The sequence below is a fragment of the Conger conger genome, chromosome 9 (genome assembly GCF_963514075.1).
Source record: "Conger conger chromosome 9, fConCon1.1, whole genome shotgun sequence".
In the NCBI taxonomy this organism is placed as follows: domain Eukaryota; kingdom Metazoa; phylum Chordata; class Actinopteri; order Anguilliformes; family Congridae; genus Conger; species Conger conger.
The window spans coordinates 4794465-4822461 of NC_083768.1; the positions used below are offsets into that span (position 1 = coordinate 4794465).

Consider the following 27997-nt stretch of genomic DNA (forward strand, 5'->3'; position numbering starts at 1 on the left):
ACTCTGTACTTGTGAGGTATCATTTACTTTTATAACCTTCGCTTTGTGACGGAAACTATAAGATACAAGCAGTCCAAATAATGCACTGCACAGTGCACCAATGTTCAATTGTGTCAAACAAGCAAATAATAAATAAACATGCAATTAAAGTGATTGAAAATAGCTTTAAAAAACATATTATGCACTCAAGCAGCAAAATACAATCATGCAAATCCACTGAAGAGATGTGTAATCTCGTGTCTAATGAATCCCAGGTTGAAAATTGCACACATACAGTTATATCGTGCACACTGATAATAACATGTGTAAAACTGATGTTTTGGACTGACCAGCACTTAAAGACAGACATACTGCTCAGGAAACTATCATTTGAGTTATCAACATGGAGGAAATTGAGAAAATAGGGGTTGCACAGAGGGAAATGTTACTTCACAGAATGACCCTCGGGCCCCTCCAAGGAACCGTAAAACTGTCCCATTGTCTTTTCAGTTGTTTGTTTGTTTGTTTGTTAAAAACAGAAAACGCGTTAAAAGTTCTTCTTGTTCATTTCTTGCGGGGGACCTTGTCGCCCAATGGAACTTCCTCCATCAGCTTCTGTGGAGTTAAAACATAAAATTAAATGGTGACAAAAGAGCTTTTAGGGGAGCAAGCAAACCCTCCTGATGCAAAAAAATAAAAAATAAAAAAAGCCTGACATACCCGCTGTAGCCTAGAGTAGTACGCCCGGTCGTCTTCAGCCTCCCCCCGCCGGTCTTCCACTTGGTATCTCCTGCAGGCCACTGTCACCTCATTGGCCGTGAAGAGAGCGGCGGGGTCAATGGAGTGGCCGTTGATCAGGCTGACCAGGTACTCCCTGTAGTGTTTGCTGGAACAACAAGGTCACGTTAGCACTGCAGTCTCTGTGGCGTTCGGGTGGGGCTATAGGGCGATAGGGGCAGGGTGGGGGTGGGGTGGGGGTCAGGGACAGGCCGAGAAAGGGGGGGGGGGGGGGGGGGTTCAACAGGACGGGGGTGGAGCCACAAGAGGTTAGGGCACGCCCACCGCGTGATGTCACGCAGGGTCACAGCATGGTGGTGTCATGGTCATGTGGCCACATCAATATGGGGGCGCGGCCACAGCAGGATGGTGGGTGTGGTCATGTGACGGGCGCGGCCACAGCAGGATGGGGGGTGTGGTCATGTGACTGGCGTGGCCACAGCAGGATGGGGGGTGTGGTCATGTGATGGGCATGGTGACAGCGGGATTGGGGGCGGGGTCATATGATGGGCATGGTGACAGCGGGATTGGGGGCGGGGTCATATGATGGGCGTGGTGACAGCGGGATTGGGGGCGGGGTCACTCACTCGCACAGTCCTGCTTGCCCAGGCTGCGTCTGAACTCCACAGGGAGAGTCCACCTGCCGCCCCCCCTCATCCTTCTGCTCCATCACTCCACACAGCCCTGAGAGAGAGAGAGAGAGAGAGAGAGAGAGAGAGAGAGAGAGAGAGAGAGAGAGAGAGAGGGAGGAAGTATGAGTGAGGAGAAAGGGATGAGTGGGACAGGAGAGGGAGGGAAGGGGAGGGAGGGAATGAAAGTGGGAGAATGCACGTGACAGAGAACTTGCTGCAGACAGTGATTCAGTCAGGCGCTCACCAGCCTGTGTTCCATGGGGTGGGTCTGTGTCGAACGCAACGCCACTCTTCTGCAAAGGAGACGAGACAAGAGTGATCAAAGAAAACAGTGTACAAGCGCGTGAGCGTGTGTGTGAGTGTGCGTGTGCGCGCGTGTGTGTGTGTACGTGTGCGTGTGCGTGTGCGCGTGTGTGTGTGTGCGTGTGTGTGCGTGTGTAGGTGTGCGTGTGTGTGTGTATGTGTGCGTGTGCGCATGTGTGTGCGTGTGTGTGCGTGTGTAGGTGTGCGTGTGTGTACGTGTGTGTGCGTGAGCGTATGCGTGTGTGTGTGTGCGCGTGTGTGTACGTGTGCGTGTGTGTACGTGTGTACGTATGTGTGCGTGAGCGTGCGCGTGTGTATGTGTGTGTGTGTGTGTACGTGTGTGTGTACGTGTACGTGTGTGTGCGTGTGTGTACGTGTGCGTGTGTGCGTGTGTACGTGTGTACGTGTGTGTACGTGTGTGTACGTGTGCGTGTACGTGTGTGTACGTGTGTGTGTGCGTGTGTACGTGTGTGCGTGTGTACGTGTGTGTACGTGTGTACGTGTGCGTGTACCTGCAGCAGAGCCTGTAGACGTGGTGGCTCCCAGTCTCTCAGGTAGAACAGGCAGTCTCGAGGGTGATGGGCATGTAGGCCAGTGACACTGCACTGAGCCACCGTACACGTCTGAGACACAAAGACACAGAGAGGTGGGCTCTTCAGCCTCCAGCAACACTGTCAGAACCTCCAGCAACACTGTCAGAACCTCCAGCAACACTGTCAGAACCTCCAGCAACACTGTCAGAACTGGGCTCTTCAGCCTCCAGCAACACTGTCAGAACCTCCAGCAATACTGTCAGAACCTCCAGCAATACTGTCAGAACCTCCAGCAACACTGTCAGAACTGGGCTCTTCAGCCTCCAGCAACACTGTCAGAACCTCCAGCAATACTGTCAGAACTGGGCTCTTCAGCCTCCAGCAACACTGTCAGAACTGGGCTCTTCAGCCTCCAGCAATACTGTCAGAACTGGGCTCTTCAGCCTACATCTGCTGGAGCAATACTGTCTGAACTGGGTCTTAGCAGTACGCATATCAAAGGCAAAAAAGGTACTGTATTCTAAAAGAATAGTACAGCGTCCCAATACCAAGATCAATACCATGGGCAAAATTCCAGAAACGTATCATTTTAACATTGGAGCCCAAACATTTTGAAAGCGAGACGGCGCAACAGGGAAACCTTTTTTTTTTAATGGTTACGTACATTCTGAGTCTACACAGAGTCTACTCTCTCTCTCTCTCACACACACTCTCTCTCTCTCTCTCTCTCTCACACTCACTGTGTGGAAGGGGTTGTTGCATCCACTGCAGAACTGGTATCTGCACTGAGAGCAGCAGAAATGCATGCAGCCTCCCTTGGAGAGAGCGTACTGAAACCTGCAGTTTGGACAGACTGAGGGGCACACAACGGAGGGAGGAGAGAGAAACAAGGGATGGAGAATGAAAGAGGAAGGATGGGAGAGAGAGAGAGATAAAATACAGATGAAGAGAGACATCATTCCTCTTCAAACAGACACTGTTATGCAACAGGTGATCGGTGCATTAGCCAATAGGTTACAAAGTTATTTGGTGTGTAAAAAGCTCTTTGATTAGAGGGTGTGGCAAGTGTGCTAAGGGAAGTGTTTGGGTTGTCATTAGCCGTTTGGCTTTTAGCTAACGGGCTAAGGGATGCGGTTGGGTTGTCGTTAGCCGTTTGGCTTTCAGCTAACGGGCTAAGGGATGCGGTTGGGTTGTCGTTAGCCGTTGTGCTTTTAGCTAACGGGCTAAGGGATGTGGTTGGGTTTTCGTTAGCCGTTGTGCTTTTAGCTAACGGGCTAAGGGATGTGGTTGGGTTGTCGTTAGCCGGTTGGGGACTCACTGATGCCGTTGTCACGCAGGTAGCCAGCCAGGCCCTGTCTCTGGTATTCCGGATCGTTCTCCCTCTTCCAGGACTGGAACTGCTCGCAGGAGAGTCCGGCATGCTGGGACTCCCACTGCCGGAGAGAAACAAACGTCGCACTGCATCCCTGCCACACCACGCCATTTTAACCCTCGGAGGTGCGAGATCACAAATACGTCAAAGATTTTATTTTATTTTTCCACCCAATTTCGTGGCTGATTGTATCCCTGTTTCCCGTGTGCGGCCGAGGAAAAGCCCTCGCAACCCTGCCCCCCGGTGGCCGGAATGAGAATGACACCCCGGACCGCGTCTCCAAGGCGATCGGGGGCACGTGCGTGCAGCGGGTTACACTCACGGGTTTCTTGCACTGGGCGCAGAAGCTGTTCCTGCACTGGAGACAGGTGACCTTCAGCTGGTCTCCATCATAGATGAACCCATACGAGCACTGAGAGAGAGAGAGGGAGAGGGAGAGGGAGAGAGGCAAGAGGTGGAGGGGTGGAGACCGGGATTTAGAGGGGGCAAAAGGGTCAAGAAAGGGATGAGAGAGAATGTATAAATGATCAGCATTGTTTCCAACATCTGGGCCCGTTCAAAACCGTAATGATGCTTGTAGAAGCAGAGGAGAGGGTGAGGAGAGGGTGAGGAGAGGGTGAGGAGAGAGTGAGTAAGGGCAGGGGAGAGGGTGAGGAGAGAGAGTGAGGAGAGAGTGAGTAAGGGCAGGGGAGAGGGTGAGGAGAGAGAGTGAGGAGAGAGAGTGAGGAGAGAGTGAGGAGAGAGTGAGCAGAGAGTGAGGAGAGGGTGAGGAGAGTGAGAGGAGAGTGAGAGGAGAGTGAGAGGAGAGTGAGGAGAGTGAGGAGAGGGTGAGGAGAGGGTGAGGAGAGGAGAGAGTGAGGAGAGAGTGAGGAGAGTGAGGGGAGAGTGAGGAGAGAGTGAGCAGAGAGTGAGTAAGGGCAGGGGAGAGGGTGAGGAGAGTGAGGAGAGGGTGAGTAAGGGCAGGGGAGAGGGTGAGGAGAGAGGGCAGAGGGTGAGGAGAGGGTGAGTAAGGGCAGGGGAGAGGGTGAGCAGAGGGTGAGTAAGGGCAGGGGAGAGGGTTTGTAGAAGCAGGGTAAGCTCACATGACTGCACCAGAGGAACTTGGGGTCCTTGATGAGAGCCTGCTCTGTGAGCTTCTTGTGGAAGAGATCATACACCTCTGGATCCAGACAGTCCCGCAGCTAAACACACACACACGTACAGACTGTACATTATACACACACACACACACACACACACACGTACAGACTGAACATTATACACACACACATACTGTACATTATACACACACACATACATACTGTACATTATACACACACACACACACACACGTACAGACTGTACATTATACACACACACACACACGTACATACTGTACATTATACACACACACACACGTACAGACTGAACATTATACACACACACACACATACTGTACATTATACACACACACACATACTGTACATTATACACACACACATACATACTGTACATTATACACACACACACACGTACAGACTGAACATTATACACACACACGTACAGACTGTACATTATAAACACACACACACGTACAGACTGTACATTATACACACACACACATACATACTGTACATTATACACACACACATACATACTGTACATTATACACACACACGCGTACATACTGAACATTATACACACACACACATACATACTGTACATTATACACACACACATACATACTGTACATTATACACACACACATACATACTGTACATTATACACACACACACACACACTGTACATTATACACACGCACATACATACATACTGTACATTATACACACACACACACACACACACACATACATACTGTACATTATACACACACACACACGTACAGACTGAACATTATACACAAACACACGTACATACTGTACATTATAAACACACACACACGTACAGACTGAACATTATACACACACACACATACATACTGTACATTATACACACACACACACTGTACATTATACACACGCACATACATACATACTGTACATCATACACAAACACACACACACACACACACACACATACTGTACATTATACACACACACACACGTACAGACTGAACATTATACACAAACACACGTACATACTGTACATTATACACACACACACGTACATACTGTACATTATACACACACACACACGTACAGACTGAACATTATACACACACACACATACATACTGTACATTATACACACACACACACACACACACGTACAGACTGAACATTATACACACACACACACACACACACACACACACACACACACACACACACACACACACACACACACACACACACACAACACACACAAACACAAACACAAACACACCCACACACACGCAGTGAACATATTCCACATATTTTAGTGGCTGGCATGGTGCAAGTTGTGTTACCTGTTATCCAGTTTTCTGAAGTAGCTGAAGTGGGAGTGCAGGTGTGTTACCTGTGTGTCCAGGGTGCTGAAGTGGCTGTGCAGGTGTGTTACCTGTGTGTCCAGGGTGCTGAAGTGGGAGTGCAGGTGTGTTACCTGTGTGTCCAGGGTGCTGAAGTGGGAGTGCAGGTGTGTTACCTGTGTGTCCAGGGTGCTGAAGTGGGAGTGCAGGTGTGTTACCTGTGTGTCCAGGGTGCTGAAGTGGGAGTGCAGGTGTGTTACCTGTGTGTCCAGGGTGCTGAAGTGGGAGTGCAGGTGTGTTACCTGTGTGTCCAGGGTGCTGAAGTGGGAGTGCAGGTGTGTTACCTGTGTGTCCAGGGTGCTGAAGTGGGAGTGCAGGTGTGTTACCTGTGTGTCCAGGGTGCTGAAGTGGGAGTGCAGGTGTGTTACCTGTGTGTCCAGGGTGCTGAAGTGGGAGTGCAGGTGTGTTACCTGTGTGTCCAGGGTGCTGAAGTGGCCGTGCAGGTGTGTTACCTGGATGTCCAGGGTGCTGAAGTAGCTGTTGAGGTGCTCGGGGTCGTTGATGTCCGGCTCCCAGCAGACGGGACAGACCATGTCTCTGATGTGCTTGTCTCTCACGGCGATGGTGAAGTGCTGCTGGAAGCAGTCACAGCACACCGAGCACTGACAGGAGGTCAGTGACTGCATCTACAGAGAGAGAGAGAGGCAGGTAAACACACAGAGCTGACCCCAGATCAGTGACTGCATCTACAGAGAGAGAGAGAGAGAGAGAGGCAGGTCAGCACACACAGAGAGCTGACCCCAGATCAGTGACTGCATCTACAGAGAGAGAGAGAGGCAGGTAAACACACACAGAGAGCTGACCCCAGATCAGTGACTGCATCTACAGAGAGAGAGAGAGAGAGGCAGGTAAACACACACAGAGAGCTGACCCCAGATCAGTGACTGCATCTACAGAGAGAGAGAGAGGCAGGTAAACACACACAGAGAGCTGACCCCAGATCAGTGACTGCATCTACAGAGAGAGAGGCAGGTAAACACACACAGAGAGCTGACCCCAGATCAGTGACTGCATCTACAGAGAGAGAGAGAGGTAGGTAAACACACACAGAGAGCTGACCCCAGATCAGTGACTGCATCTACAGAGAGAGAGAGAGAGAGAGAGAGAGGCAGGTAAACACACACAGCTGACCCCAGATCAGTGATTGCATCTACAGAGAGAGAGAGAGAGAGGCAGGTCAGCACGCACAGAGAGCTGACCCCAGATCAGTGACTGCATCTACAGAGAGAGAGAGAGGCAGGTCAGCACGCACAGAGAGCTGACCCCAGGTCAGTGACTGCATCTACACAGAGAGAAGCATATAAATACATCAAGATCACACACACACACACACACACACACACACACACACACACACACACACACACACACACACACACACACACACACACACACACACACACACACACACACACACACACACACACACACACACACACACACGTCAACCAGTGGCAGATGGGTTCCCCTACTGAGTCAGGTTCTGCTCCAGGTTTCTTCCCGTTAGCCAGGGAGTTTCTCTTTGTCACTGTTGCCCTAGGCGTACTCGGTTTCTCTGTAAAGCTGCTTTGTGACAAAGGCCCTTTGTTAAAAGCGCTATACAAATAAAATTGATTGATCAACTCTCACTCTCACACTCGCACGCACGCACAGTGCTGCTGTACCTTGCTGTGGGGAAATACAGACAGGCAGATGGGGCACTCCTTGGCGAGGACCCGGCGGATGAAGTCCCGGTCATGTGACTCTCTGACGGCCTGCAGCACATCCTCCAGAGTGTACTGGGCCCCGGGGCTCTGCAGCAGAGAGAGAGCCAGCTCACAGCGCCCCCAGCTGGGCAGCTCATATACTGCAAGCAGCCTCCGGCACACTCTCTGAGAGGGAGAGGGAGAGGGAGAGAGGGGGAGGGTCAGAGAGTGACAAAGAGATAAATAGAAAATAAAGAAACTGACAGTGAATATAGATTCCACCATTTATTCACACTCACTCTCACTCTCACTCTCACTCTCACTCCTCACTCCTCACTCTCACTCTCACTCCTCACTCTCACTCACTCACTCACTCACTCACTCACTCACTCACTCACTCACTCACTCACTCACTCACACACACACTCACACACTCACACACTCACACACTCACACACTCACACACTCACACACTCACACACTCACACACTCACACACACACACACACACACCTGCTTGTCGGGGTGGTTGATGTCGATGCGGGGCTCTGGCGCTTCGCTCCACATGCGCTGGTGAAAGGGCTCCAGCAGGGGGCGCTGGAGGAGAGAGAGCGCGCCCCGCACCTCCCCCCCACTCAGACGCAAGGCCTCCTCACACCTGGACATGTCACTGAAGCCCAGCAAGCTCAGCTCCTTCACCTGAGGCCAGGCAACACACTTAGGGTGAGCCAAAGTGTACCTGGGCAACACATCTCACCCCCAACAACTCCTGACAAGGCAGCCGATCACACGTGTGTGATAGTGTGAGTGTGTGTGGGTGTGTGTGTGTGTGTGGATTTTTAAAAGGATATAGTTATGGTTATGGTTGTAGTTATGGTTATGGTTGTTGCTGTAGTTATGGTTGTAGTTATGGTTATGGTTGTTGCTGCAGTTATGGTTGTGGTTGTAGTTATGGGTGTAGTTATGGTTGTAGTTATGGTTGTAGTTATGGTTGTAGTTATGGTTGTAGTTATGGTTATGGTTGTGGTTATGGTTATGGTTGTAGTTATGGTTGTGGTTATGGTTATGGTTGTAGTAATGGTTGTGGTTGTAGTTGTAGTTGTGGTTGTAGTTGTAGTTATGGTTGTAGTTGTAGTTATGGTTGTAGTAATGGTTGTGGTTATGGTTATGGTTGTAGTTCTGGTTGTAGTAATGGTTGTGGTTGTAGTTGTAGTTGTGGTTGTAGTTATGGTTGTAGTAATGGTTGTGGTTGTAGTTGTAGTTGTAGTTGTGGTTGTAGTAATGGTTGTGGTTGTAGTAATGGTTGTGGTTGTAGTTGTAGTTGTAGTTATGGTTGTAGTTGTAGTTGTAGTTGTGGTTATGGTTGTAGTTGTAGTTGTAGTTATGGTTGTAGTTATGGTTATGGTTGTAGTTATGGTTATGGTTGTAGTTATGGTTATGGTTGTAGTTCTGGTTGTAGTAATGGTTGTGGTTGTAGTTATGGTTGTAGTAATGGTTGTGGTTGTTGCTGTAGTTATGGTTGTAGTTATGGTTATGGTTGTTGCTGCAGTTATGGTTGTAGTTGTAGTTGTAGTTATGGTTGTAGTTGTAGTTGTAGTTATGGTTGTAGTTGTAGTTATGGTTATGGTTGTAGTTATGGTTGTAGTTATGGTTATGGTTGTAGTTGTAGTTGTGGTTGTAGTAATGGTTGTAGTTGTAGTTGTAGTTATGGCTGTGGTTGTGGTTATGGTTAGGGTTGTTGCTGCAGTTATGGTTGTAGTTGTAGTTGTAGTTATGGTTGTAGTTGTAGTTGTAGTTATGGTTGTAGTTGTAGTTATGGTTATGGTTGTAGTTATGGTTGTAGTTATGGTTATGGTTGTAGTTGTAGTTGTGGTTGTAGTAATGGTTGTAGTTGTAGTTGTAGTTATGGCTGTGGTTGTGGTTATGGTTAGGGTTGTAGTAATGGCTCGTGTCGCGGCCGTGCTCTGGAGCTCACCCTGGCGCGGCGGTCCCTCAGAGCCAGCTGGACGGCGCGCTCGGTGTCGCCCCCTGCTGACAGCCAGGCCTGCTTGCCCTCAGCCCGCGACAGCCGCACGGCCCCGCCCCCGGGGTCCGCCGGCCCAGAATGCCCTGTTCTGTAGTCCTGCCGCACCGAGGCGGCCATGGCGCAGATCTGGTCCAGCAGGTGGGGGAGCTCTGCTTTCAGCCAATCGCAGGGGGCCGCGCCGTCGCCCCCGGAAACACGCACGCTGGTGTAGATCTCCTCCGGGCTCACGCCCCTCTTCTCCCCCTCCTGACGCGGAGATGGTAATATCAAGAATATTAATAATATTATATTAATGCTACTACTACAACTTCTTCTACTATACTACCGCTAATAAATATTTTTTCAACAAATAATAATAATAATAATAAACATAAATAATAATAATAATATCATCAATAATAGGATCTTGCTATTTTCTGTTTGAAACCCAATCTCTTCTGTTATAAATCCGTAGTGCTGGACTCTGGTTGTCAGTGCCCTTGCGTAGACCGTAGCGTACACGTGGCGTTATGCTAAAGACGGGCTAATCCGGGAAAAACACCACAGGCAGGAACAGCGAATGAAATGCGAGGAAATGTTAAAACTCCGCCCACTCTGATCAGCTGGATGAGCCTCTGCCCCTCCTCCCTCATCAGCTTCTGTCTCTTCCAATCAGGGTCCTCGGTGGGCGGGGCCGGGGGCTTGACTGGCGACGGGGGCAGCTCTTTGATTGGCGACGGAGGGAGTTTGGCGGGGGCGGGCGCGGGGGCGGGGTCAGGGCGGGGCAGATCACACATCTCACAGGTGGAGCACGAGAGGGCGGAGTTAGCGTAGGTGCAGAACTGACACACCCACTGAGAGAGAGAGAGAGATGGAGGGAGAGAGAATGACAAATCTTACAAATTTATTATTATTGTTTCGTAGTTTATTTTATTATTATTTCTTACCTGTTGACACTGTTGTTTCCATTAATTTTATCTGAATCAGTCGCTCTAATTGTAATTATAAGTAATATTAATTATTGTCCATGATTTACTTTCACGTACTGTTATACACATGTATGTTTCATGTTTGCTTTGGCAATATGTACCCATGGATTTCCTGCAAATTTAATTTAATTTAATTGAGAGATTATAATCCATGCTGCTCTTCGTCCGTGGTGACACTGGTCAAACCTTCTCCTGTGCCACGTTACAGACTTTGGCGATAGGCTAAAAATGTATTGCCGTGCCAATAAACCCAATCCAGACATGAATCTGGTTCTGTCTCCGGAACCCTGAAGCTGGATATACACACTTCCATTCATTACCAAGTCTATTCTTCTTTCAGCCAATCAGCAGCAAGGCCCTGGTCATGTGATTTATTTTTCCAATCACATGGAAGCTGTAAGGCTGTCATACCCTCCTACCTGAGTCCCAGCTAGAGGTGGGGGTTTGGGCCACGCCCTCCTACCTGAGTCCCAGCGTCCCGCGGGAGGTCCGGAGTGGGCGGGGCGGGGCGCGCGGGCGTGGGCGGGGCGGGGCGCGCGGGCGCGGGCGGGGGCCGGGTGGCCAGACGGGGGCGCTCACACACCTCACACAGGATACTGCTGCCCGCGTTCACCACCGTGCAGCTCCTACACTGCCACTCTGTGTGTGTGTGTGTGTGTGTGTGTGTGTGTGTGTGTGTGAGAGAGAGAGAGAGAGAGACATTAACACTGCACTGAGGGTGTGCTCGCACTGTTGCCAACAACAAAGCAATGTGAAAAATATGAAGGCAAACGGAGAATATTTATGGAGCACGGAGAGGGTGAAAGACCTGTGATGGTGGACGGCTGCAGCGCCTCCTCCTGGCCAGCGGTGGCAGTAGCGAGCCGGGGCCGGTCGCAGCTCACACAGAGCACTTCATGCAGCTCGTTCACTGTCGTGCAGTGAGGACACTGCCATGACGACGGGGCAGAGCTGAGAGAGAGAGAGGGAGAGAGGGAGAGAGAGAGAGAGGAAGAGAGAGTTAGAGAGAGAGGAAGAGAGAGAGAGAGAAAGAGGAAGAGAGAGTCAGAGGTCCCTTTCTTCTGGTCTCTCTTATTGGAGACCGCAGACACAATTCCGTGCCTAGAAATAAACACTAACTATAAATAAACTACAAATAACAGCTAAAAACAAAAGAGAATAATAAACAACCTCCCCCACGGGGGAAGCAAAGAGATGTAAAAAAAAAAAAAAGAAATGTAATAAAATGTAAATGTAAAACCCACCCAAATCAGCAAAGGGGGGAGGGAAAAAAGAAAATGCAGAACCACTACTTTGGTACCTGCACACCGTCATCTGACACACTGCACGCTACACCCTTCTGCTTCCCACACTGCCGACCGGTTCTGACCGGTCCTGACCGGTCCTGACCGGCTCGGGCCAGGTCCGTCTCTCACCGGAAGGCCTTGGGCGGTTTGAGAGAGGTCACCGGTGTTCTGCTGTGACCCCCGCGCTCCGGGTGGGAGTGGTACAGTCTGTCGCACTCCGAGCACAGCCGCTGGACGCAGGTCGGGCAGTGGGCGGAGACTGGGAATATACCACATATGGTGCAGTTGTCTGGGGGGGGGGGGGGGGGGAGGACAACAGGGGAGGGTGCCAGGGAAGTTCAAGGCAACACCAAAAGACAAATGATCACAATGACAATATTCAATTCAATGGCATGTACTGGACGTGCATTTTATTTTTTTTGCATTAGTTTGCAGTTATTCATCCGACGGCAGCGAATTACACTTCATTAGGCTAAACAGGGGCCAATCCCCCTTGGGGTTAAATGCCTTTGGTCAAAGGCCCAACAACTGCATGGATCTTATCTTGACTACACCGGGGCTTGAACCATCAACCTTCCAGGTCCCAGTCATGCACCTTAGCCACTAGGATTAGACAGTGATGGACGCTACAATATCAATTTCTTTCCACATGAGCTGGGGCACACAAAGGGAGTTCAACATCGGCTGATGTTCGGCAAAAAGGACAGATCTTGAGGCTGAAGTGAGAACCTGGCCAAGCTCCGGACTCCATTTCCCATGAGCACTCGCTCATGGCCGGCCAATGAGCGCGGGGAGTGGGCGGGGCACTCACCAGGCTTCCGGACCTGCGTGCTCTCGCGCTTGTGACTGGCTCGGCTCGGGTGGCGGTGGAACACCAGGTCACACGACTCGCAGAAGGGAATCGAGCCGCAGGGGGGGCAGAGGAGGGAGGACGCGGCGCCACACAGACTGCAGTCCCCTGGACACGAGAGGTTTCATTTTCGGGTTCCATTTACTTTACAACAGGGGTATCCAATCTTATCCAGAAAGGGCCGGCGTGTGTGCAGGTTGTTGTTTCAGCACAGTACTAAGACAGCTGATTCTACTCATCAAGGTCTTGATTAAAGACCACGATTAGTTCATTAGTATAATCAGGTGTGTTACTGCTGGGTTAAAACAAAAACCTGCACCCACGCCGGCCCTTTTAGGATAAGATTGGGCACCTCTGCTTTACAATATAGGCATTTGGCAGACAGTCTTATCCAGAGCGACGTACAACAATGTGCACGCCCATAACCAAGTGTGACCAGTTTCACGCGCAAGGAATACAACAACAGTCTTTTGTGTTGAAAATAAAAATTTCGGATTGGATTAACAAGTCCATTTTTGAGCATGACAACAAGTGTGCGAGTCCCACAGTGCTTCAGTTTCAAGGCTGGTCCTTTTGTACTATTTTGCTGGCGTGCGTGCGTCTTCAGACAATTACGGAAACAAATAAACAATAACCTTCCATTCATAACAATGTAGAGAGAGAGAGAGAGAGAGAGAGAGAGAGGGCAACAGAGGATAGAACAGATAGAAGAAAGAGAAGACTAAAATGGCTGTTAATGAGCTGAGCTTAGTGACTCTGTCATCAACCGCCGAATAAAACCGAATGACAACCCCCCCCCCCCGAGAGATGAGCGCCACGGATCTCACCTGCTTGCGGGGCGGGGCCCGGGGCGGGGCCCGGGGCGGGGCCGAGGGTGGGGCGCAGGGAGGCGGGGGCGAGGCTGGGGCTGAGTGCAGGTATCGGGGGGAGGGACGGAGACAGGGGGAGCACCTCCCTCTCCCACTTCCTTTCGCCGGACGGGATGACCGCCATCGCATCCGTCACCAGCCGGCCGTCGTTCTGGGGAATCAGAAGCGCCGAAGCTTCAGCAGAGCGTTTAGAAACACTACAGTACAGCAAAGCTTCATCAGTGCGTTTAGAAACACTGCAGTACAGCAAAGCTTCATTAGTGCGTTTAGAAACACTGCAGTACAGCAAAGCTTCAGCAGTGCGTTTAGAAACACTGCAGTACAGCAAAGCTTCATTAGTGCTGTGAGTTTAGAAACACTACAGTACGGCGAAGCTTCATTAGTGCTGTGAGTTTAGAAACACTACAGTACGGCAAAGCTTCAGCAGTGCGTTTAGAAACACTACAGTACGGCGAAGCTTCATTAGTGCTGCGAGTTTAGAAACACTGCAGTACAGCAAAGCTTCATTAGTGCTGCGAGTTTAGAAACACTGCAGTACAGCAAAGCTTCATCAGTGCGTTTAGAAACACTGCAGTACAGCAAAGCTTCATCAGTGTGTTTAGAAACACTGCAGTACAGCAAAGCTTCATCAGTGCGTTTAGAAACACTGCAGTACAGCAAAGCTTCATCAGTGCTGTGCGTTTAGAAACACTGCAGTACAGCAAAGCTTCATCAGTGCTGTGCGTTTAGAAACACTATAGTACAGCAAAGCTTCAGCAGTGCGTTTAGAAACACTACAGTACAGCAAAGCTTCATCAGTGCTGTGAGTTTAGAAACACTACAGTATGGCATGGCATAGGCCAGCCAGCAGATTCATCATACAGAGAGGAGGAAGAGGAGGAGGAAGAGCAAGGCCAAACTGGATAGCTAACAGCTGAACTTGGGTGGGTCTGCCGTAGCCCTCGGAGTTGTGCGTAATCATCGAACAACAAACTCACCAACCAACAGTACCAGAAGGGTTTGCACTTTTTGAGAATATTTCATAGGCACCAGACAAGCTCAGTAATGACCAGTAATGGCTCAGTTTCGACCCAGTTCTGATAATGGCAATAGACAGGCACCTGATCACGTGTCTCCCCCTTGTGGCAGAGAGCGGGAATGATTCTTTCAAAGAACTCCGGGTGAGGATGGGATTCCTAGGACGGACACATCAAAAGAAAATTATAGATTCTTGTCAGTAATGCACAATAGTGAGTATGAAATTAAATTATTTGAAATTATAATAATTTAAATTAATAATGTAAAATGGTGTTCGTTGAAGACCTTGATGAGCATGTCCAGTTCCATGCGCAGGGTCATGACCTCCAGCGTCACCCCGGAAACCTTCTCAACGTCAGGATCCGTGACGTCATCAGGGAAGCTCAGGCCGTCCGGCTGCTGGTTGGAGTAACCATAGAGACCCAGCACAGCCCTGCCACCCTGAGAAAGAGACAAACTAAATCATAATCACAGTTCAGTGGGCTAAGCGAAGTTGGTGTCTAGGTTACCAAGACGCGAGTGCAAGAAGTTAACTACTACAAATACCACGATCCACCAAGGCATGTAGCTGCCATCCACACAATTTTCATCAAAAAGAAACCCGAATGCTCTGTGGAAATTGAAGGACTACATGCCCTGCAACAGGATGAGGACTACACGTCCCACGATGCCCAGCGCTCACCCTGATGGCATCCACAGTGGCTCTGAAGACGGGGTTGTTGTGCTTGACGCTGCGCCAGTATCGGGGCCGGTTGGGGCCGGTGAGGTTACAGCCGTACTTCTCCAGGATGTTCAGCGCCGTGGACAACCTCTGCAGGGAGGACAGACTCTGGAGGGAGGGAGGGAGGGAGAGAGGAAGAGAGGGAGAGGGGAGGAAATGAGATAGCTCGTAAAAAAAATAAAATAAAATAAAAAGTTAAATAAAAATAAAATTCTTTAAAAAAACAAAGTTTCAAATACCCAAAGAATGTGCAAGGAAATTATGGATAAAGAAAAGCTCACTCACTCTGGGAGAGGGGTGAGAGAGGGAGGGACAGGGGACGAGAGAGAGAGATGGAGAGAATGAGAGAGACGGAGGATAAGAAGTGAGCAGGATAAGCAGAGAGTGAGAATCTGAGAAGCTGAGAATGACTGAGAGGGAGCTTAGATAGAGAGATAGAGGGATAGAGGGATAGAGGGAGAGAGAGATGGAGCAGGGATCTGAACTGCAGAGCACCAGAGCAGACGAATGCAGCCACGTTAAAGTTTATAAACACGGAGCTTTAGAAAGCGTGGTTATGAAGAGGGAAGCCGTCCGTGTGGAGGAGCTGAGGCCCGTTCTCCAGCGCCCCGGTCTGTGATCACCGCACTCCTGTCTGGGCGAGGCTCGGGAGGAGGAGGGCCACGGGAACCGGTAAAATGGTAAATGGTTGGCATTTATATAGCGTCTTTATACAAAGCGCTGTACAAGTGATGCTTCTCATTCACCCATTCACATACACACACACCGACTGCTATCCAAGGCAAAGCACCAACCAGCTCGTCAGGAGCATTCAGGGGTTTGGCGTTTTGCTCAGGGACACTTCGACACAGCCCAGGCGGGGAATCGAACCAGCAACCCTCCGACTGCCAGATGACCGCTCTTACCTCCTGAGCCCCTGGGGTGCCCACACCCAAAAACAAACACCCAAGCCTCACCTCCTGCCTGTTGTTGCCGGCGCCGTTTTCTGCCACCATGGTTTCCGCGGCGACGTGTCGATACTTGGCGGAGAGCGGGAGAGGAATGTTGGCCATCGCCACGACGTCCGCCCTCACTTCCTGGGCGGAGCCTGAGGACGACAGGCAGGCCTGGCCCCGCCCCCTCACCTGGTCCAGCTGGGCTGACAGGCTGGCCATCGCTGCAGAGTCAGGAGGGGACATGGGTCAACTGCCAACGCCTGAAGCAGAGCTACATAACCCGGCCATAAGGACGACTTAACACCTGTCATAAGCAGCTATGACAGCATAACAGCCCATGGCAAATGTTATAAAGTGTGGGGCAGCGAAAAAGCCAAGTGTGCTACGGTGCTGGACTGGGACAGAGAAGGTTTGTGGTTCAAACCCCAGGGTAACCACAAATAAGATCTGTGCAGCTAATTAACTTAGTGGCAGCTAAATTACTTGCAGTACATTTGATAAATAAGCTGAATAAAGCATCAGCTAAATAACTGTGATGTAATTAAGCTGTCATAATACACCCAGCAAATGAAGCCAAGTCAATATATTGGTTACAAAATGGCTGGTGAATACATTAACGGCTATAACATTTGTCACAAGCACTGTCATAAGTACTTGTGCCCTGCTTACAGAAGGGGAGAGTGGGGTAAGACATCACATGGGTCGGTTGTCACACTGTTCATTTATTTATGAACAAGAGGCACTACCTCAAAAATTGAATAACCATTTTTTGTGACTTCCTGTTCTGAGGTCAACGTCCTGTGTTGTCTACTGGTTTTAACTGTGGGCTGTCTGAAATACTTGACTGAAACACAAATTTATCTTCGAGTACAATAAAAGTTGCCCTGTATTTTGTACCCTCCACAAGTTGTTACCGGTTGACAAGGCTTATGCGACAGCAATACAGCACCAAGAGTATGGGTCATATATACCCTAAATCAGGCTTTATGTTGTATATGCACACTGACAAAACAGTACAGCATATTTACACTGCTCAGAGAAAGTCTAAATATTTACACTATAAATATAAGTATAAATATTTGTGTCGTAAGTAACACTATAGAAATATTGCACCGATTGAGTTGGCTCTACACATTGACTGACTCAAACAACAGTATAGTCTGGTTTCATCATTACCTCACTACTTAAGAGATGCTGCTACGCTAAACGCGTGACTGGATACTGCAATCTGGGACGTTAAGCTAATTAGAAAAAAAATATATAGTATAACTAAATCCACATACACAGCTGGACGTGTTACGTAACACACATTAGTGTACGTAGCTAAATAGCCTGCTAGCTAGCTCTGTTTATACTGTATTTGAAACCACTACCAATTTAGCTTGGTAGATGATCAGCGCGGCGGAAAACCACGAATTCCGTCAATCTAGCGTGAGGACCAACAATATATAAGTTCGTCAGTTCGCTAAACAGCTTTTACATTTTTAATGTCATTAGCGAGCGAATTCCCAGCTGTTCGCAATAATGACGTGAGAGCTAGGGTCACGTTAACGTTAATGTTGGATAGCAAGCTAGCTGGCTAACACAGGCTAGTGACACAACCAGGTTGAGCTTCATACCACTGCGTTTTCGTTTATTTTCACACAGGTCGAGTCCACCGCTTGTATCTTCTTGACATTTCCCCGTCGCTTCAATATATTTATTTGACAAACAATTCTCGGAGCCCAAGCAAGAATAGAAAGTGACGCACAGCGATTTTGGTATGCGGCTATTGAGTTCACCCGGAAACTTACTGCTATTTTGATGCTTATGGGTAGGAACACGTTAGTCATTCTGCCCTGGTTGCTAACAGATCTGAGATCAGCGTGTTTAACCTCGACACAAAATTATCTGCATTTGGTGTAGAATGTCGATGCTGATCCAGGATCAGTTGGTAAAAAAACAACTAACGTATATACCTTTTCTGGGTGATGGTACTGCCCCCGTCGGTTGAGTCAACATAACTGTCGCTGCGTCCCGGAAACTGGCATACTTGAGCCTAGCATTTTTGTCAATATTTTGTTTTTAACTACATTCAAGATACATTGCCCGCATTGATTATAAGCGTGTGGATGTTGGAGTTCAAATGGAAATTCTAATCACCAGCGTTGCCAATGAATACATCCGTTCTTATTCTCTTCGCTAAAAACGCGCACGCGCCTTCGATTGGCTCACACAACCCAACACCGTCTGATTGCACAAATCAAACGGGACCACGCAGTCTGCGCTGAGGGCAACAACTCTGTCACAAGGGAGGCACGTAAGCACGGTCAGGTGTTCAAGGGAGGGAGAACTGAAGTGAAATCGAAAGTTAAACAAGGAAACAACCCAAGCAGACAATAAGAAAAGGCGGAAGCACTGCGAAAGTTGAGGGGCCATTCTACTGCATATTTCAGCCTACTGGAGAGTGATATTTCGTGTCCATCTGAACTGAAAAACCCCAAACTTCAACCATGCCAAAATCCGCAGTTATTAAAATAAGCAAGGAGAACGCCGTTAAGGTAAGTAGAATAACATTTAAATCTGTTTCATTATCAGGCTATAACTTCATTGCGATAATCGGTGACCTTAAGATGTATTTTATGTAGTTATTTAAGAAAGCAGCTGCAAAGGTAAACGGCAGATAGATGCAGATTCGCAGTTTCGGTTCTGACAGTTACGTATAGGCTATGGGTTACATTCTGCACGTTATGGCTAGAAGTTCGGCTAAACAACGCTGCACAGTAGTGTAGCTAATTATTTGCAATTTTTTTGCAAATAATTCTGTAATGAATATTAGCTAAACTCTGCGTAAAATCTCTAGTTCAGGCCGATCTACGCAATCGAAAGCAACTGCGTGTGGCAAGTGGCTAACTGGTATTCCCCGTGCATAAAGCCAAGTCACCAGCGCGAACACACGCACTGCCAAGTTCACGAGCCGGAAACCTTGCGGCCTACCCTGAGTGGGCACGCGCACGTGGTGTCTTCACGCCCAGGTACACATGTACGACGTGAACTCGATGACCGCAGTGTCAGCCTGTTCAGAATCGCAGTCCGGTCGATACACTCGCTGTAAAGATTGCTCATTTAAGTACGTGCATGTACTCATGCATGTATAATGTACATCTGCTCTGTGTGTAACTCCATAACACTCGTACAGTAGAGTATAGCCTATAGTGTTGGCATTTCAGGCTGCTAAGGGGACTGCCCCATCTTACATACAATCCTTGATCACTCCCTACTCCCCAACTAGACCACTCCGGTCTGCCAGCTCTGGTCGCCTTATGGTTCCCTCTCTACGTGCACCTGGCGGTCGAGCTGCCCGTTCACGCCTGTTTTCCGTTCTGGTTCCTCAGTGGTGGAATGACTTGCCTACCACTGTCAGGACAGCAGAATCCCTCCCCCTATTTTGACGCAGACTCAAAACACACCTTTTCAAACTCTACCTTAGTCCTCCCTCCTGATTTCCCTCGCCCCCCCTTTCTGATATCCCTATCCTCCTTGTCTAACCCCCCCAAAAAAATTAAAAAATAAATTGCACTTATGATGACGACTATATGTTTAGAACAGCATTCCATGTGTATTTTCCTAGTTATGGATGTGATGCTTTGACTTGTGGTAGAACCTATGCACTTGTAAATCGCTTTGGATTAAAAGCGCCAAATGACAAAAATGTAAAAATGTAAAAAATGTACTGCTCTACAAAAAGAAAACACGCGCATGACTTTCCTGTCTTTTTCAGGTTGAAAACTTCCGCCAGTCCCTCTATCAGCAGGTAAGGTACTCTCTTTGTGGTGCGGGGTGATTGTGTTTCTGAAGTTCCACTCGGAGACACACAGACATTTTAGAAAAATGTAACCGAGATACAGTAAGCACATCTATCAAACTCTTAGCTCTGAGTGCACACTCTTAAAGGCCCACACACATTGGCGTCCTCTTCCTTTATGTGTCTAAAAGGCCCACGTTTACAAAACAGTGACGTAGGTTTTTTTGAGTCCCTAGAGTCCGATCCCCTCCCCGCCCGTCCTCTGCCTGTGGTCAGCTCCCAGTGTTAATATTTCGCAAAACCTGATCTGATAATCTTACAAAAACATACGCCATGTCTTGTGGGGAAAATAGCAGTTAGACCCTGAAATATGCTATATATACTTTTACCAAAACTGCAATAGTTTTACATTGGATCAGTATGGAACACAAATCGAAAGCTCCAGGATGATACCAAACGCCCACACTCTTAAAGTTCACTTGGATTAACTTTAAATAAAATGGACACCATTTTCATGGCACAGACATGCATTTTGTTTAACCATGGTGTGTGGTGTGTGTGTGTGTGTGTCTGCCTGTGTGCTTGTGTGTGTGTTTTTGTTTTTGTTGTTGTTGTTAGGCAGAGGACCTGTTTTCAAGTCGCATTCCTCTGAAGATATGCCAGCTGGACAGATTGCTGAAGGTGACATTTCCCCAACCTTTTACCCGTTTGCTCAGGCTCTCTACCTCTAATACACCTAATGTACCTCTCTACCTCTGCTCCACCTTCTGTAGGTCTCTACCCCTAATACACCTTCTGTAGGTCTCTACCCCTAATACACCTTCTGTACCTCTCTACCTCTGCTCCACCTTCTGTACCTCTCCACCTATCTATGGTATGACATGGCTCAGGCAGTAAGAGCAGTCGTCCGGCAGTCGGAGGGTTGCCGGTTCGATCCCCCGCCTGGGCTGTATCGAAGTGTCCCTGAGCAAGACACCTAACCCCTAAATGCTCCTGACGAGCTGGTTGGTGCCTTGCATGATGTGTGAGTGTGTGTATGAATGGGTGAATGAGAAGCATCAATTGTACAGCACTTTGGAGACTATATAAATTCCAACCATTTACAATTTACCATCTACCTCTGCTACACTTTCTGTACCTCTCTACCCTGCTACACTATTCATGGATCTATCTTTCTCTGGCTTTCTCTTTCACTTTAAGTCTGTCTCACTGGCCTTTACATCTCTACCTCTCCCCACCCCTCCTTCCATCGTTCCCTTCCGTCTGTCCATCTAGCTCACTGTAATTTTTATTTTTTTCCTTGAACTGAAACTGAAATGGGTCTATTGGAGTGACTCTCAGTTTAGAGGGTAGAATGGAGTTCGCTTTGGTAGTAAAATCAAGCAAAAAAACAAACAAAAACTGGTGCTGTCGAGGGCTCCTTGCTCATTACAGCCATCATCTCTCCCAGTTTATTCAGTTATTATTGTTGTGGCGCACGTTAAGACGCAACATAACAGCCCAATACGGCGTCATGCAATATAAAACGATTCTATCACACAACAATTAACACACAAATGGAAATGTACAGTACGGTGCAAAAGTCTTAGGCACCTGTATAACATTCTGTACAGATAAGATTCAATGAAAGTTCCTAAATAAACGTACTGTACATTTTACATTACATTTCAGTTATTTGGCGGAATAGTTAAAAACTGATTCAAACCAATATTTTTTGTGACCACCCTTCGGCATTAAAACTGCATCACTTCTCTGAGATGGCCAACGCTGTCCTGCAGTTCTATAAGACAGTCAGCAGGGAGGTTGTTCCAAACATGTTGGAGAACTTGCCACAGTTCTTCTGCAGACTTTAGTTGGCTCCTTGCTTCTGATCTTAGACAGCCTTGATCAAGTTTTTATGTAGAAAGTAGTCAATTGCTTACAGTAATATGTTACTTTTAAAAATTAAATACAAAAATGTCTCTGTAAAATAAAATCTTTTGGAAAATGAATATTTGGAAATCTCAAATGTGTTCTTTTATACTAACACACACAAATAAATAAACATGTATATAATAAAGTCTAGGGTGCCTAAGGCTTCTGCACAGTACTGTATGTATAATAAAGTCTAGGGGGCCTAAGACTTCTGCACAGTACTGTATATATAATAAAGTCTAGGGTGCCTAAGACTTCTGCACAGTACTGTATATATAATAAAGTCTAGGGTGCCTAAGACTTCTGCACAGTACTGTATATATAATAAAGTCTAGGGGGCCTAAGACTTCTGCACAGTACTGTATATATAATAAAGTCTCGGGTGCCTAAGGCTTCTGCACGGTACTGTATATATAATAAAGTCTACAGGACTGTAAGTCTCATCAAACATTTAAAATTGGAAGAAATGGTAAAAAAAAGATTGATTCAACGTAAAGTAAAGGGAAGGAGCAGAAATAACAGTAATCTTTCTCCCCGCCTTGTTCCCCCCCCTCTCCCTCTCCCCCTCTCCCCCTCTCCTCCTCTCTTCCTCTCTCAGGAGGCTGAGTTCAGCGTGTCGGACCTCTCCTCTCTCCGAGCCCCCCTGGATATCCCCATCCCAGACCCCCCCGCCCCTGAAGACGAGGTCATTAATGAGTCTGGCCTCTCTGCTCTCCAGACCTGGGTCAAACACGTCATCGTTTCGGACGTTTTGGGCTCGTTTTGAATACTTTTCTGTGCTATCAAGTTTTTCTTTTGTTTTTTTTTTTTTTAAGCTATCTATCTTTACTCTCAAAAAGTGTGAACCCCCACCTTCAGGTCCTCTTGGTTGGCTGAATTGGGCCAGGCAAGATCAATCAAGCACAGAAAAGTATTTGATTCTAATAGAATTACGCAATTGACCCAGGTCTGCTGCTCTACAGCAAATTGGCATTATTTGCGTTCGGCTGGAGACACAACTGCAGCGTTATAACGTAATACAGTAGGATCCAAACCAGCAATTCAGTCCAGCAATACAATACAATACAATACATAAGTACATACAACACAGTTACTGGAGATCTACCTTCCTGTAGGTTTTCACTCCAACCCTAACAAAGCACACCTCATTCAACAGCTAGAGATGTCATTGAGCTGCAAATTAGTAGAATCAGTTTTGGGTTAAATGAAAACCTACAGGACAGTAGATCTCCAGGAGCAGGGTTGGGCAGCCCTGCTCTAGCTGTTGAATGAGGTGTGCTTTGTTAGCGTTGGAGTGAAAACCTACAGGACAGTAGATCTCCAGGAACAGGGTTGAGCAGCCCTGCTCTAGCTGCTGAATGAGGCGTGCTTTGTTAGGGTTGGAGTGAAAACCTGCTTGGATGGTTGATGTCCAGGAACAGAGCTTTTTGACCAGTAGAGGGAGTACAAACACCTCCCCATCGACAGCATGAATTTCAGATGTTGACATTTATCCGTTTTTATTCTGATACAGCGCAGAGTAGCATTTGAGTAATGACATCACACGTGACTGTGGCAGCAGTTCACTAATAGCGTTCTGCAGTTTGTTTTCCTTTAAGCTGAAGGAAACTGTCTGTTCCTCTGATCTACAGGAAATGGAGACCGACAGCAAGGAAGAGGAGGATAAGAAAAAGAAACGTAAAACGTCTCTACCTTGTTTCTGTCTGTCTGTCTGTCTGTCTGTCTCTCTCTCTGCCTGCCTGCCTATCTGTCTGTCTTTGTCTGTCTGTCTGCCTGCCTGTTTGTCTGTCTGTCTTGTGTGTGTCGTTGGGTCTTGTCTGCGCTGCAGTCTGTAGCCTAGTGGCTAAGGTACAGGACTGACCCAGAAGGTTGGTGGTCAAGCCCTGGTGTAGCCACAATAAGAACTGCTCAGCTGTTGGGCCCTTAACCCCACTGCTCCAGCGGGGGATCGTCCCCTGTTTAGTCTAAGCAACTGTGAGTCGCTTTAGATAAAAGCATCAGCTAACTAACAATAGTTTATATTACAATATTATTTAATGATAATTATAATTGTAATTGTATTATTATTATTATTGTTTGTGTCTTGGTGGCATGGATGGTGCAGTGGGTAGCACTGCCGTCTCACAGCAAGGAGGTCCTGGGTTCGAATCCCCGTCGACCGGGGCCTCTCTGTGCGGAGTTTGCATGTTCTCCCCGTGCCTGCGTGGGTTTCCTCCGGGTACTCCGGTTTCCCCCCACAGTCCAAAGACATGCAGGTTAGGCTGATTGGAGAGACTAAATTGCCCGAGTATGTGAGTGAATGGTGTGTGTGCCCTGCGATAGACTGGCGACCTGTCCTGCCTTTTGCCCAATGTATGCTGGGATAGGCTCCAGCCCCCCTGCGACCCTGTTCAGGACAAGCGGGTTAGGATAATGGATGGATGTTTGTGTCTGGCTGGTTTGTGTTTGAGTGGCGGGCCGGGCGTGTCTCACTGGGTGCTGATGGTGTCCCGTAGCTCCAGTGTGTGGCTACATCCAGGGGAACGAGCAGATCATGGGCCTTCTGGACCGCGTGAAGCCGGAGGTCCGCACGCTCAAGGAGACCTGCATCCTGGTGAGTCGCCCTGGTAACCGCGTGGCAACCAAGCGGAGACGCATGTCCTCAGAGGGGTCGCTGCGGGGCACAGCTGGCCAGGGCAGAGGGGGGGGGGAGAAACTCTGGGGGTTTTAAAGGCCAGGCTTGACATGGTGCTGGATACTATCTAGCTTTCAGATAAACTAAGCATTAAGTACAGAGGGGCGGCCTGTAGCGTAGTGGTTAAGGTACATGACTGGGACACGCAAGGTCGGTGGTTCTAAGCCACAATAAGATCCGCACAGCTGTCGGGCCCTTGAGCAAGGCCCCTAACCCTGCACTGCTCCAGGGGAGGATTGTCTCCTGCTTAGTCTAATCAACTGTACGCCAGTTGAATAACAGTGTCTTATTTTAACGGCATTGTCCGTGACAAAAATCGAATGACAATTAAACTGGCACCAGGGTGACATTAATCAAATGGCATTGCTTCGGTTTGCATCACCGTTTTGACGTGGTCACGCAAGAACCCTGCCAAAGATGGGATCGATAATGCAGACCTTCCTTTTGCATTTTCGTTTTCAAAGTCACATCACCCAACTGCCGTCGTCAAAGCACTCTGGGCTTAAAGTGGCCGTGTTCCTATGACGACGCAGTATGTCCGGAAATCCATCTTACGCGTGTACTAAAGCAGCCTTATGTATGCTGAATGATGGTATGCATACAGTGGGTAGTGTGTAGTGTGTAGTATGTGGTCTCTGGCACAGTAGAAAGAGCACAGCGGTTAATTAGCCGCGTACGCCGTTTCTCCGGGGAATAATGTCCTCCGTCCCTCCTCGCAGGTCTCCTGCTGGATTCAGCTCCTCATTCCCAAAATCGAGGACGGCAACGACTTCGGAGTCTCCATCCAGGTACCGGACGAAAAAAAACAAAGCGAAACTCGCCTACGGTTGCCGTCTGTTCCGTTAGCACGGCGCAGGAGGTCATGAGGACGCAGACATGAGACTTGGGTAGACGGGAACACGGAGCAGATGTATTGGCACACAGTGAGCGGAGGTGGTGCAGTCTGTAGTGTGTATTTGTTCTAGGGCAGGGCTGCAGTGGACAGTGCCCTTACGTTCGTGTTCAGTTTCTCACAGTGCTTTTGAAAACATTGTGAGCCTGCCCTACACCGTACGCTATAACCTGTATCCATTTTAGAATTATTTGTAGTTCTACTTCTGGGCCCCCGGGTAGAGGAAGTAGCCCAACAGCATAACGCGGACACTGCAGGCAGTTGTATTTGGTTGTTACTAACCAGCTCTGTGATTGGTGAAAACAGTTTTGTGCCAGTGAGGTGTTTCAGTATCCCTGGTTTCTGTTGGCTTGTTCAGGAGAAGATCCTGGAGAGGATAACGGCGGTGAAGACCAAGGTGGAGGGCTTCCAGACCAACATCAACAAGTGAGAGGAGCTCTAATCAGCCAACACTGGCCTTTTTAAATGCACACGATCACAGTGTTTCGTTATTAAGTGCCAGTTGAACAAGCTCAGAATCTCAGTTTCAAAAGTGGCAGTTACAACTGACGCAAGAATGCTCCTCCCACTCTGACATCACAGGAGAGATGGACCGAGTGCCTGTTATATCACCCAGGCACTATCCATGGGCTCGTCAAAAGCGTTTTGAAACCGCGGATGTCAGGTTTACGGGCACCGCCATTTTGTACAAATTAGAAACAGAGAGTGACTCGAAAGAAGTCCGCAAACTGTCCCTGATTCGTCCACAAAGTATTACTGTACTGTCCTATTGACACAATAACTTTCAAAAGCGGCATGTTTGGGGACAGGTGAATAAAACCGCAGATTGCGAAAAAGATGAGCTGAAATCAACGTTAGTTTCAGCTCGTCCTAAAGGAGAGGCCAGCCTGGTCTGTCTGGAACAGTGGGAGTGAGGAGTAACCTGTTTAATACCTCTCCCACAGGTACTTCACAGAGAGAGGTGATGCAGTAGCCAAGGCATCCAAGGAGAGGCACGTGGTGAGTGATTGTGTTTGATTTGCACTTTGTTGTACGTCGCTCTGGATAAGAGCGTCTGCTAAATGCCACGTAATGTAATGTCATTTATGTGAGCAGTGATCAGCCCTTTAAGGCCTGGTCTGGAAGATCTGGCTTTGGAAACACTGTGTTATGCTTTTGTTGATATTACTCCCATATACTTTTCATTTCCTACCTACCACCCTCTCACTCTCTCTCTCTGTCCCTCTCTCTCCCTATCCCTCCCTCTCTCTCCTTCCCTCCTCCCTCTCTCTCTCCCCCTCTCCCTCCCTCTCCCTCTCTTTCTCTGTCCCTCTCTCTCCCTCCCTGTCTCTCCTTCCCTCCTCCCTCCCTCTCTCCCCCTCTCCCTCCCTCTCCCTCTCTCTCCTTCTCTCTCCCTCCCTCTGTCGCTCTCCCTCCCTCCCCCTCCCCCTCTCCCTCTCTCTCTCCCTCAGATGGACTACCGCTCTTTGGTGCATGAGAGGGACGAGGCGGTGTACTCAGAGATCAGGGTCATTCTCCTGGACCTCCGTGGTTTCTACGTGAGTCACATGTTTGGGAGGAGTCCAGAATGTCTGCAGCGTCCTCAGAGTTTTGGGTTTAAAGGGATGGGCCACTGTATGTCCTCAGAGTTTTGGGTTTAAAGGGATGGGCCACTGTATGTCCTCAGAGTTTTGGGTTTAAAGGGATGGGCCACTATATGTCCTCAGAGTTTTGGGTTTAAAGGGATGGGCCACTATATGTCCTCAGAGTTTTGGGTTTAAAGGGATGGGCCACTATATGTCCTCAGAGTTTTGGGTTTAAAGGGATGGGCCACTATATGTCCTCAGAGTTTTGGGTTTAAAGGGATGGGCCACTGTATGTGGGGTGTTAAAAAATATTAATATAACGAATAATATAATATAATTAATAATATAGTTTCATGTCCAGGGAATTGTCATCATTTCATAATGTCTTTTCTCATTTCTGTTCTGCAGGCTGAACTGTATGACATCATCTATAAGAACCAAGACAAGGTGACCAATCCCAAGGGAGAAGAGAAGCCCTCTATGTACTGAGAGCGAGAGAGAGCGAGAGAGAGCGAGAGAGAGCAAGAGAGAGCGAGAGAGAGAGAGAGAGAAAAGAAGAAGAAGAAGAAGAGTTCTTCACTTCACTGTATCACACAGGTTTATACATTAAACAAGTAGATGAAAAAAAACACACAGTCATAGTGACTGGGTTTCTGTGCAGAAGGTCATTCTGTATCAGTAAAGCACAGCCTGGCAACCTGTTTCCTG

The 27997-nt window shown here is 48.3% G+C and overlaps 2 protein-coding genes across 4 annotated transcripts; one reads left to right on the forward strand and one right to left on the reverse strand.

The window, feature by feature from the left end:
• Positions 1–6: 6 nt before the first annotated feature.
• LOC133136478 (E3 ubiquitin-protein ligase RNF31) lies at positions 7–18727 on the reverse strand. Of its 3 annotated transcripts, none has more exons than XM_061253989.1 (24): positions 18419–18727; positions 16482–16681; positions 15487–15633; positions 15090–15245; positions 14888–14962; positions 13746–13938; positions 12880–13026; positions 12198–12357; positions 11591–11733; positions 11246–11421; positions 10408–10647; positions 9764–10060; positions 8302–8487; positions 7769–7975; positions 6557–6730; positions 4679–4777; positions 3919–4008; positions 3543–3657; positions 2965–3077; positions 2204–2314; positions 1633–1681; positions 1344–1440; positions 700–865; positions 7–594 (listed from the first exon to the last, which is right to left on the reverse strand). In XM_061253989.1, the coding sequence occupies exons 1-24, from the start codon at positions 18459–18461 to the stop codon at positions 544–546; spliced, it is 3435 nt and encodes a 1144-aa protein (XP_061109973.1). In that variant the 5' UTR covers positions 18462–18727; the 3' UTR covers positions 7–543. The 3 variants fall into 3 exon arrangements, with proteins under 3 accessions (XP_061109973.1, XP_061109974.1, XP_061109975.1); XM_061253990.1 differs by lacking the exon at positions 18419–18727 and adding an exon at positions 18080–18248; XM_061253991.1 differs by lacking the exon at positions 18419–18727 and adding an exon at positions 17637–17950.
• On the forward strand, positions 18029–27990 carry LOC133136479 (proteasome activator complex subunit 2-like). The gene is made up of 11 exons (XM_061253993.1): positions 18029–19000; positions 20221–20253; positions 20863–20925; positions 22757–22843; positions 23790–23835; positions 24654–24751; positions 25552–25620; positions 26083–26150; positions 26669–26723; positions 27176–27262; positions 27698–27990. Exons 1-11 carry the CDS (start codon positions 18953–18955, stop codon positions 27776–27778), a joined length of 735 nt encoding a protein of 244 aa, XP_061109977.1. The 5' UTR covers positions 18029–18952; the 3' UTR covers positions 27779–27990.
• The last annotated feature ends 7 nt before the right edge of the window (positions 27991–27997 follow it).